At 32.7% G+C, this 12140-nt stretch overlaps 1 protein-coding gene across 1 annotated transcript; it reads right to left on the bottom strand.

Moving 5' to 3' along the window:
• Positions 1 to 1250, bottom strand: LOC110689761 (GATA transcription factor 16-like). The gene is made up of 3 exons (XM_021866563.1): positions 958 to 1250; positions 723 to 836; positions 1 to 637 (listed from the first exon to the last, which is right to left on the bottom strand). The coding sequence occupies exons 1-3, from the start codon at positions 979 to 981 to the stop codon at positions 323 to 325; spliced, it is 453 nt and encodes a 150-aa protein (XP_021722255.1). The 5' UTR covers positions 982 to 1250; the 3' UTR covers positions 1 to 322.
• Between the last annotated feature and the right edge of the window lie 10890 nt (positions 1251 to 12140).

Genomic DNA, 12140 nt, shown 5'->3' with positions numbered 1-12140 from the left:
TTAATGTTATGATCAAGATACTCAAGCCAAAAATCCTTTGATAATTCAGCAAATTGCCAAAATAACACCACACTATCTACTTTTACAACAATGCCCTAATTATAAATAAATAACAAATCCGAAAAAAAAAATTAACTTAACCCCACAAAACTTGAAGCCTATTTCGGCAGGGGTAAAATTGGAAAAAGAAAAGAAAAAAAAAAACAGGACATTGGAAATAAAGATAAGGGGTAGTAGGAAAGGGTAAGATTATGTTGTTGGTCCTAGTCAGAGAAAGGGGTATTATCGGAAAACATAAAATATTCTCTCTCCTAAAAAAAAACTAAGCATAAACAGAGCCATAAGACAAAGCCATCAAAAGCATAGCCGCTTGTTCAACTTCACCTAATTTATCTCTTAATTTCTCAGCACTTTGCCTAATTCCTCCAGAAGCCATTACTTTAATCTTCAATGGTGGCATTCCATGGCTTCCATTACTGCTACTTCCACTACTATTACTACTGCTTCCACTACTTTTGTTGCTGTTGTTGCTACTGATGTTTTTGTTGATCTTCTTCTTTTCTACTTTGCCTTTGTCGAGTCCGAGAAGCGCCCTTCGTCGCTTGTGGTATTTGATCCCGCATGCATTGCATAACGTCTGCGGATTACAAACTCAAATGATTAATTACATTAACACGACTCGGTAATGAGAATGTGAAAACAAGAAAATGGGTTAGTCTTACTTTAGGACCAGCAGGCCCGCCTCGCCATAGTGGGGTGGTGGTTGTTTGACAATCCGTACATCTTTTGAGCAACTCGCTGCTACTACTTTGTGATTCTGATGCTGAACACGGCTGCTGTAAATTTAAACACAAAATTAAAATTAGAACAACAGTAACAAATTACACAAAATAAACCATCACATTTTTAATTAATCATAAAAGGGTAAATTAAACGACTATAAAAAACAATCCTTACCTCTTCTTTTAGATCTAACATCATGATTTTAATTTTGAATTTGAGAGAGAAGAGGGGAAATGAGAAGAAGAGAAAAGAAAATGAGATGAAATTGAAAAAAGGGAAGAGTGATCAAATGAAGAGAAAAGAAGGGGGGAAATGGAGAGATGATCAAAGGGAAAATGGCGGGATAAAATGGAGAGAGAGAAGAGGAGGCGGCGGGCGTGGAGAGAAAACAGCGGAAAGAAGAAAGACAGAGTGGGTATTTAAACAAGTGAAGGAGCACTGTTTATTTTGCTGTTGGTCGCCGAACCCTAGCATGCTCTCTTTTTAATTGAAGTACTTACCAAATTACCAGATTACCCTTGTCATTTTTAATTTTATTTTTAAGTTTACGTTAGTTTATGATACTTGTCTCAATTTATTTTTCACAGTTTTAAAAAATATGTACCCACTAATCCACTATATATAGTGTACCTTCTTTTGTTCTTTGATTATTTGTTATAACATTATTGTGACTTTTACATTGTTAATACAATCCTTTGACTATTTATGGTGATACTCGGTATATACATAAGGAACAAATTAATCATGTGAATATTGTGATTTTTACATTGTTGTTTGACTACCTAGGGTGATATAGAGTACTTTGTATATACATAAGAAACAAAATAATCATCTGATTTATAGTACGTAGTTAGTCACGTTAGATTTGTCTTGATTTATACTTCGTTTATTTTTTTTTTTCTTTTTGGTAAGGTGAATTTCCTTGCAAGTAGGGGGAAATTGGGATCCCACTTGCTTGGGGTGAGAATCAAACCCCTATCAAAGAGGTTAAAGGAGGGTCTCTAACCATTTAGGCTAATGATGATTCTAATGTAGTCTTATGACTTTTGACTACCACAATTTTTTAAAATGGACGTTTGAGATTATTTGTTTTTTTTTTTAATTAGTACTTTTAATTAAAAAAAAATATTATTTTAAATATATTTTTATCTTCCAGAAATTATTTTTTAATATTTGGGAAATTCTGAAAATAAAAAATGTATATATAATAATTAAAAAAACTAAATAAAGAAAAATAAAAAAACAAACAATCTTAGCCGTACATTTAAGAAAATTATGGTAGTCAAAAATCATATTCATTTAGGCTAACCTTGATTCTCACTTTGTATTTTGTAAATACCTATTACTATTTCAACATGTTGCAATAGTACAATAACAACGAAGTATTTGACCATGAATATTTTCATTTTACATGATACAATAAAATTAGGTCATGTTCACTTCACTTTATTTTTGCTAAACTGAAATTATTTTTGCTAAACTGAAATTATTTTTACTGAACTGAAATTCTTTTTGCTGAACTGAAATTATTTTTACTGATTCTTTGTAATATTTCTTTTTTTAAGTTACTGATTTTTACTGAACTGAAATTATTTTTACTAAATATTATTTTTTTTATACTACGTAAATATTTTATATGATACTCCAAAGTGATTTATCCGTATCTTCATTATTTGTTATTCCGTAGTGAAAAAAATTATCAAAGTTCATAAAACTAGACATTCAGAAGTTTGATTGTAAACAATAAAAAGGTAAATTTAAAACTGCAGAATTGCTCTGTATTTTTAAAAAAATATTAGTAATACAGATGTTCGTGTTGGTGATTGTTGTCCATCGTGATTTTTTAGACATGGAATTTTAAAACTATTAAAAAAGGACTATTGAAATAAATTAGTATAGTTGTAGTAAGGTGGGTGGTGATACAATCAACAATCACCAAATTTCGGTCAAATGTAAGTTTGACTAGTGATGATATCCGGGATTAGGTTAAGGGATTTGCTAGTTTGCTGTAGCTTTGCATGATTCACTATCTCTTGGAATACAAGAATGCGGCTACTGTTGCATTTCTTGCAAAGGTGGTTATGTGTTTAACCCTCGAACCCTCCTTTGTATGGACTATATTTTATATTAAGTTAATTTGATATACTATGATTATTTTAGATGAGGTGTATAATTTGGCTTTTCATAATTACCCATTGACTAGACAAATAATATATTTGTATATAATTAAAATAAGTAAAATAAACAATATTCTTTAAAATATAGATGATGTTACATGATTATAATTTTTTTCCGTATATACTTTCTCCGTTTTTTTTTATAGTTGTAACACTTACCTAAAATGAAAATGTCATAATAGTTGCAACATACTATTAAAAAAAATGGTTTTATAGTGAAAATTGTATTATTACCTTTATTTAAAGCACATGGCTCACTTGATTATACTCCTAAGTCCTAACAACCTCTTAACCCCATTTTAAGTGTATTATATCATGTAAGGTTCACCTTTCATAAATATCATGATGAAGTGTGTGTTGCAATATAATTATAAAGAAACGGAGGAAGTATATATCACCAAAAAAAATAGGAATTAGTTTGTTCATGAACAACTTTTTTTTTATTATATATATATTTATTTATTTATTTATTCATGAACAAGTATATGTGTATTATTATTTAATACTCCTTTTGTCCCATAAAATAAATCCCGTATGTCATTTTGGGCGTCCTAAAAGATAGTTCCCATTCAAAGTATAGGATTGAACACTCATTATCCGCCCTCGTAGTTCTCTAAACACCCAAAAAAAAACAAAAAAAAAAAAAATTACCAATCAAAATTATTTATACACCTCTATTACACATTTGTTGCAAATTTCACCCCAACACGAATTTTAAGACAAAATTTTCATAATGGTTGATTATTGAATTAAAGAATAGGTAGTTAGAGTAGGAGAGAGAAAGTGAGGGTAATTAATAAATCAACCACCAACACCCACCCCACCACCGTTGCCCAACATTATAGCCACCCCAAAACCATCCCCTCTCAACCCCCACCACCATGAAACCACCCATACTCACCTTGATGACAACCCTAAAACCACCTTAACACCTCATCTCGGTTTGAACAACCTTAAAACCACCCCCTTCTTAGCCCAAACCACCCAGACTCATCTTGAAAAACCCTGAAACCACCCCCTCAACTCACCCACACTCACAACCTAAACCACCCCAAAACAGTTACCCCCACTAACCACCATGATAGAGTATAAAATCGATAGACTTTAACCTCAAGTTGGTCATCTAACATGGTATCAAGAGCTAGCAAGACACAGATGTCATGGGTTCAAATCTAATCCACCCCCCCCCCACTTTCAAGTGGGATATATATTTCACTCTAGGTGTACGAGATGGCCCATGTCGCATGCACATTTCAACACGAAAGGGCTCTTATATGAGGGGGTGTGATAGAGTATATAAATCAATCCTTGATTTCAACCATCAATTTAAGCTTTTGGTTGAGATGGTCCTCTAACACCCCGAAACAACCCACACTCACCTTGCCTAAGCCACCCCAAAACAACCCTTGCTCACCCTGATCCACCCCAAAACCACCCTTGCTCACCCTGATCCACCCCAAAACCATCCCAAACTAGCCCACGCACCCCTCAAACTATCAGATATAAACGATTTTGTTTAGAGAGAGAGAGAGGCTAGGGGGATGGATAGCAACCCATTTTGACAAAAATTACAACTAATATGTAATGGAGGTAGTACATAACCTAAACCTTCCCTATTCTCAATTTTACAATTATTTTGAATAAGTTGTTTGTTTCCTACATACTCTAATTACCTCCTAAAATTGTGTGACTGAAGGTCGTGTTGCAAAAAAAAAAATGGAGGAATTAGTTTTTGGCAAGTTAATTTGACCTTATATTTCAATTTTACATTGTGGATTGATGATTATTTTTTTAATCACAATTAATGGTATAATTTGGCTTTCAAGAAATATGAAACCAAACAAAATCATAAACTACAAGTCTATCAAAAATACGAAGTATAAGCATTGTAGGCATAAACGGCTAATTTTGTTTTATATTTAGTTTAACAAGTCGAAACTAATTACAAACTAAAAGTCCACATTTTTGTAGAAACATATACTTGTATATTATTATTTCTCATTTATCGTTATGTTATTTTCTAATTTACCTATATTATTTTTTATTTAGAGTTGATAAGGAAAATGGAGAACTTTCGAATTATAATCATATACATAGTATATCATAGATAAAAATGTAGACACCTCGCAATCTTCAGAACAATCGTAACAGAAAAATAATTGTTTATACAAAGGGCAGGGACACCAAACATATATACATTGACAATCATTAATTCAAATTATGATATAATAAGATTCCCTGCACGAGTGACCCCTTTTATTATTAGGACATGATTGTTTTTGTTTTGTTAATTGAATTTACACAAAATGTCAACACTGGTTTCGGACCTTTGCTAAGCCTTTCCAGCTTAGAACCACTAAAGTTCAAGTGATCGATATTGAAAAATAAAGATCGAGTACTTGCATATTTGCTTGAAATTTCATCCGAAAACTAAATCAATATCTTGTTTACTACTTCTTACATAGACAAATTTGGGTTATTGGGTAGGGTTGCTTTTACATTTGGATCGGTTTTTTTTTTCCGAACTCTAACCCAAATGTTTAGGTTAGCCCAATGGTTTAAAAGTGTTATCTATAAAAGTAGTATTTTTGTAATTAAATGGTTTTTTTTTTTTTTTTTTTTTGTGTATTTGAATGGTAATTTATTTACGTAAATTCTTAAGTATTCAATAATTCATAATGCTCTTTTCTTTAGCTTCAATCAATAAAACATAGTAGATCAATCCATCATAAGACCATTACAAACCTACAAGTGGTGGAGAAAAGTAAATTACACGTTAAACCAAAAATATGTGCCCAAGCCCAACAATCAAGCAAGGTCAAGCAAACTAAAGACATATACTTCATATGTAGGGGTGAGCAAACCGGGTACCCGGTCAAAATTTTAGGAACCGAAATTGGTTGGGATCAGGTCCTAAAATTCGGAACCAGAATTGAACCGGGTCCTAAAATTTAGGAATTGAAATTGGAACTGCTGGGTACCGGTTCCGAGGTACCCACTTATATACATTCTTGTTAAATTATAATACAAATTATGATACTTTTTAGTCTAGTTTCATTTTTAGCGTTTAATATATATATATATATATATATATATATATATATATATATATATATATATATATATATATATATAGAAAATAAGCTATTTTATTTATGTTAAGCATTAATAATATTTTATTTATTTTACTAACTAGATACATTAAACATATTATTTTTGTTTTTTAAAATATATTTAGTATAATATATCTTGAGTAACCGGGTACCCAACCGGGTCCTTCCAGTTCCGGACTCACCGTTTCCTAACCGATTTCGGTTTCAATTCCGGGTACCTGAAATTTTTGCTCACCCCTATTCATATATATATTGAGGGATTGAGGGTGGATTCTATGAGACACAACAAAATGACCATATAAAAAAGATAAAAGTCACACTAAGGACATAAATAGATTGTTTGTGTGGTCGTATCTTGTTCATATTGGTTTTGTTTGAGCTAGGTTAATATGTTATACTCCGTAACTGCTTACACTTTGGTATAAACTTCGGTATAACCGTTGACTGGAAGGCCAAGGTCTCAAGAAACCTTGAATGACATAACTAATCATAAACTAAAATAGGAAGAAATGAGTGGCGATTGATTACAATATGACTCAATTGCTACTTTCCAATTTTATCAGTCATTTAATTTTACACAAACTATTGGGTGTGGCAATCCGCACCCAATAGTTCGTGCGGCATCTCTTTTCCCTTCAAACACATTACACATTTATTTCAATTCTCAAAGAAACTTGGAATTTTAGGGCTCACAATTCACAAAACAAAGATCATTATGCTTGAATAAGGCAACCAAATCGAAGGAAGTGATGCATTTTCTAATTGATTCGAAAACCCCTCAAAACGAAGATCACTACAAGAAATAGGCCGTTTTCAGACGAACGAAATTTCCGACGGAATTTGGGTCTGTCAGACAATTCCGCCGGAAAAGGTTTGTTGCGACGGAAAATCCCTCGGAATTTTTCCGACGGATTTTTTTCCCTCGGGAATTTAGTGCTTCCGACGGAATATTCCATTGAAAAATTTTTTCCGACGGAATATTCTGTCAGAAGCTGTAAATACTGAGGGAAAAAAATCTGTCGGAAATTTATTATTTTCCGACGGATTTTAATTCCGTTGGAATTCTAATTTTTTTTTAAAAAAAAAAACTAAACCCTTAAAAACGGTCCCCCTCCCCCCAGCCCTTTTCATTTCTCTTTCCTCTCCTCTTCTCTCTCTCTGCATCGCTTCTGGTTCTCTCTCCTCTCCTCTCTTCTAGTTCTCCTTTCCTCGTTCTTTACCCTTCTCTTTTTCTCATTCTCCTTCTCTATCTTCTTCGATCTCCTCCTTCTCTCCTCTTCTTCGATCTCCTCGTTCTCTCCTCTTCTTTCCCCTTTTCTGACCACTTCAACGACGACACAATAACGACAACAACCACACCACCGCGCAACGACAACAACAACGACACCAGCAGCAACGACACCACCGCAACGACAACAACGACACCAGCAGCAACGACAACAACAACAACATTTTAGATCTAGTTTTTTTTAAAAAACAATTCTGTTATAATTAATTTTTGATATAATTGTAATTTTTTTTATTAATTTCAGAAGATAATTGTATGTATATTTATTTTGTTCGATTTCAATTGTTTTTGTTTATTTTTTTCCGGATCTCTGAATTTATTTTGTGTGGGTGTTTTTTTTCATTTTGGGCTTGTGGTTTCGGTGGTAGTGGGTAAGGGATTTCGGGGTGGATCTGGGTTTGGTTTTTTCGATTTTTTGGTTTTTGTTTCGATTTGGTTTTTACGATTTGGGTGTTCTGGATTTTTTTGCGGTTTTTTCGATTTTTTTTTTCGTGGTGGGTGGGTTAGGGGGTTGGTTAGGTGGTTTGGGTGGGTGTGGTGGTGGTTTTTTCTGGGCAGGTGGGGTGGGTTTGGTTTGGTTAGGTAGGGTGGGTGAAGTACGGTGGTCTGGGTGGGTGTGGGTAGGGGTTTTTCTGGGCAGGTGGGGTGGGTGAAGTACGGTGGTCTAGGTGGGTGTGGGTGGGGGTGGTCTGGGTGGGTGTGGGTGTGGGTGGGGGTGGTCTGGGTGGGTGTGGGTGGGGGTTTTTTCTGGGCAGGTGGGGTGGGTGTGGGTGGGCTGTTTTTTCTTTTTATTTTTTTAATTGACTTTTCCGACGAAAATTTCCGTCGGAACATTGCGACGAAATTTCAATTAAAGTCAAAAAAAGTGCCGACAGAAATAATTCCGTCGGAAACTAGCCTTCCGACGGAAATTCTGTCGGAAAAGGTCGAATTTCCTACAAAGGGTTTTGCGACAGACTGATTCCGACGGAAAACCGTTTCCCAACGGAATTTCCGATGTTACCGACGGATTTTTTCCGTCGAAATCAAGTTGTTTTCTTGTAGCGGATGACGAAGTGCGATTTGCAATGGACGGTGGACGAAGATGACGATGGACGATTTGCGATTTCAAGTGGTGCGATTTTGGTTGGAGGTGGTGTTTGGGCTGCGATTTTGGTTGGAGGTGGTGCGATTATGGGCTGCGATTTAAATTGGAGGTGGTGCGATTTTGTGAACGCTGATGGTGGTGGGTTGGGCAGCCATTAGGGAGTAGCGGTGGTGGTTTGATGGTGGCTATTGGGCGGCAGTTGGGGGAATTTCACATACATCGTTTCATTTCTTATTTGGGGATATGGAGATATTGGGTGAAACAAAGAGAAAGAAAGAGAGGAAGAGGGGGAAAGAGGAGAGAGAAGGAAATGAATATATATTTTTATGTTGTTAATCATATTAGCCAATAAATGACGCATATCAGCCATTAAAATGAACATATCAGTCAATTCATGTCTGATATCAGTCAACATTAGGGACATATCAGACATTAATGAAAACGTATCAGTCAACACAAGGAATATATTAACTAACAAATGAAACATATCAGCCAACAAAATTAAAGGAATGTATCATCCAACAAAAGATACATTTCAGCCAACAGAAAGAAAATATTAGCCAACAAATGAAGCATATCAGCCAAAACAAGGATGAAATCAACAAACAAAAGCAACAGGTAAGCCAACAAAATAAACACATCAGCCAACAAAATGAAACATATAAGCCAACAATTAAAATATACATATCAGCCAACAAAAAAAAGATCAGCCAACTAATGAAAACATATTAGTTAACTGATATCAGCCAACACAAAAAAAATATCAGCCAACAAATGAAACATATCAGCCAACAAGTGAAACATATCAGCCAAGCCTGCCGCATGCAAATCGGCAGTTCACACCCAATACCTTCTCTTAATTTTATCATTTTTTTTTAATCAACATATTGATCGTAACTAGATCCTCTTTGACCCACTATTTGATAATTTTTGGGTTTTGGTTGGATCATATTTTAGGTTAAAATTGTTTCATTCAATTCAAAAGTCAAAACCTAAGCCAAAAGATTTGATCAAGAGTTGTATCTCCCATATGTATTTGTATTTATTTGCTTTGTGATATAAAAAATTTATACTTACTTGCAAAGTTGCGATATATATGTGACTTGGTTTTCATTAATTCTTAGACATATTGTTCCCTAATTTTACCCTCTTCTCCTAACCTCTGACATAGAATATTTTTTTATCATATACCATAACATTCTTGTGATAATTTCACAAAATAACTACTCGGTCAACCCCCAAAATAATTAATAAATTAAAATGAAAATTGCACAGTACATTAGAAAAAGGTCATCCAAAAGGGAAAAAATGAAAATCATTGAACTCTCAAATACCTCCATATTTTTGTGAGGTAGTACCTTCAATTTTTAGTTATCTACTCCATATCTTTGTACTTTTAAAAAAAAAAAATACTCCGTAATCAAAACAAAAGATGCATGATAGGAACAATTAATAGAAGAGACAGTGACAGAAAAAGGGACAAAATTCGGCCCATGATATCTGGTGGTGGTTATGGAAAGACAGACAAATATTTTTTATTACAAACTTTTGTCTCAAAGCACCAGGCAGATATTACTCACATAACAGCTCCATATACACTAACCATACATTCAAGATTAATCCCCTTGTTCCTTTTTCCACCACGATATTTTTTTTTTATGTTTAATATACATGTACTTAAAAAAAGTGGTCCAAATAAAATTTAATATAACTATATAAACCCTTTAAGAGATTATATTAGGGACTCAGGTTTCCAATATAATAGCCAACATTTTACAACTTACAAGTTCTCCCACTAATATTAGTGTTACTTATACATGATCCAAGAGTTTTGGGTTATAAGAAATACCTGAAGTTGTAGGTAATTTTTATACTGTAATGTTTATAAGCTCTGATAGAATCAAATTTATTAATTACAGACTCATGATTGAATGAACATTAATGTAATGATACGGGATACTATTCTCTTTTTATTAGTTATTATACTATTTGATATTTGTTTTACAATTTTTTAATGCTTCGTATGTGTTGGATTTTTTCATTTTATATAGATTATGAAAGTATTATTAAAAAAATAAAATAAAATAAATAATAATTAATTTCTTTAAATGGAGAGTAAATGACATTCCTTTTCTTTCATATTGAGAGATTTTATAGACCCGTTACAAAAAAACCTATATCTATGTTTCAAGTTTATTATATGGTAAGATTGAATTACACATGTTTACAGAAATTAGGATAGTTGTCTATTGATGAGAAGAGTAATCTATGAACCTGTGGAAGTAGATTCATAGCACAAAACACTAAAAATTTAAAGGAATTTTACATATAAAAAATAATTAGTGTTAAAGCTGTTGGTTTAATATCTGGTACCAACAACCAATTCTAAGCAATATATGTGTTTTAGCTGGTTGATATAAGATTGAAGGGGTGTAATTTATTTTTGTCGTGTTTTTTTTTCTCTTCCAATTTTAATGATTTTGGAGAACAAATTGATTTCTTATTCGTCAATTACCTCCATTTTTATATATTTAATCATTAAATTGCCTAATACTTTTTAAACTTTTACCCTAAAAAAATATTTCGTACATAATGAAAGCTTAATTTAAAAAATATTGATAAATAATTAACGAACAGTACAATGTTTGAGCCTTCTTCAACATTAATTTAATTTGTTTAACCTTGACATTTAGATTATTTAACTAAGAAATAAATTGGTTAATTTTAAAAATTAATATGCTATAAATTTCATAATCTTAATTATCTTATTTGTTGTAAATGGCAACAATTAGTAATAATGTGATAAAACAACATGAAAATTTTAAGGTTCAACCGTCTATACCATGCTTGGTACAGATAAAAAGCGTGGAAAGAACATGTAGCTGTTTTGTAAAGAACATCCATTTTTTTTTATCTAAAGAACATCTGTAATATTAATAAAGAACATGATAATATTATGTAATGAACATTATTTATATATACCCACCACAATTATTTATATATTCAAAGAATATTTTACAATAAGCAATGAGCATTATGTCACAAATAAAAATACATTACACTGACAATCAGAGAACATGGACATATGTTCTTTTCACTCTTTTTTGGTGCAAATATGTTCTTTTCACTCTAGGTATATGTTCATTACATTTTAATAATATGTTCTTTTCACTATAGTTATATGTTCATTACTTTTGTATATTGTGTTCTTTCCGCTTTGTTTTACAGAACGCCTATCGTACAGATGCTTGTACGAACCACACATTGAAAACAACATAACATAATTTCGTGTTTAAATAGTTTTTTTTTTCTTTTTTTTTTTTTTTTTTTTTTTTTTTTTTTTTTTATAATAGACCTGAAATTTAAAATGGCCCAGACCCCTAATTGTTTAAGAGACCTTGTTAAAAAGAGTAGAAGAATGGACAATGCTAACATGCAATCCATCATGGTTGAACACGCGACACTAGTCCGGTTTAGCTCGGTATGCCATGATAGACATGTTATTGGGTCATGTTGCTCGTATATGGACATAAATCTTGATATCAAGCACGAACGCGATTGATCGACCCTCATGAGACCATATGACAAGTGTTTGATTTTTAGCCAAAGATTAAAAAATTATATCATATCACTAATAAATAAAGCCGGTCTCGCAATCAAGCCACGAGACAGCGACACTTGACAGTTTTTTA

This window comes from Chenopodium quinoa, unplaced genomic scaffold (assembly GCF_001683475.1).
Source record: "Chenopodium quinoa cultivar QQ74 unplaced genomic scaffold, ASM168347v1, whole genome shotgun sequence".
Lineage (NCBI taxonomy): Eukaryota > Viridiplantae > Streptophyta > Magnoliopsida > Caryophyllales > Amaranthaceae > Chenopodium > Chenopodium quinoa.
Note: the sequence above shows the minus strand (reverse complement) of the source record. Positions and strands in the feature narration are given on the sequence as shown.

What these genes read in the sequence shown, in the direction of transcription:
- LOC110689761 (XM_021866563.1), bottom strand. Translation starts at nt 981, where the DNA reads ATGATGTTAGATCTAAAAGAAGAG. An exon ending in TGTTAGATCTAAAAGAAGAG is followed by an intron (nt 837 to 957) that starts GTAAGGATTGTT and finishes TTAAATTTACAG; the next exon opens with CAGCCGTGTTCAGCATCAGA. An exon ending in GCGGGCCTGCTGGTCCTAAA is followed by an intron (nt 638 to 722) that starts GTAAGACTAACC and finishes TGTAATCCGCAG; the next exon opens with ACGTTATGCAATGCATGCGG.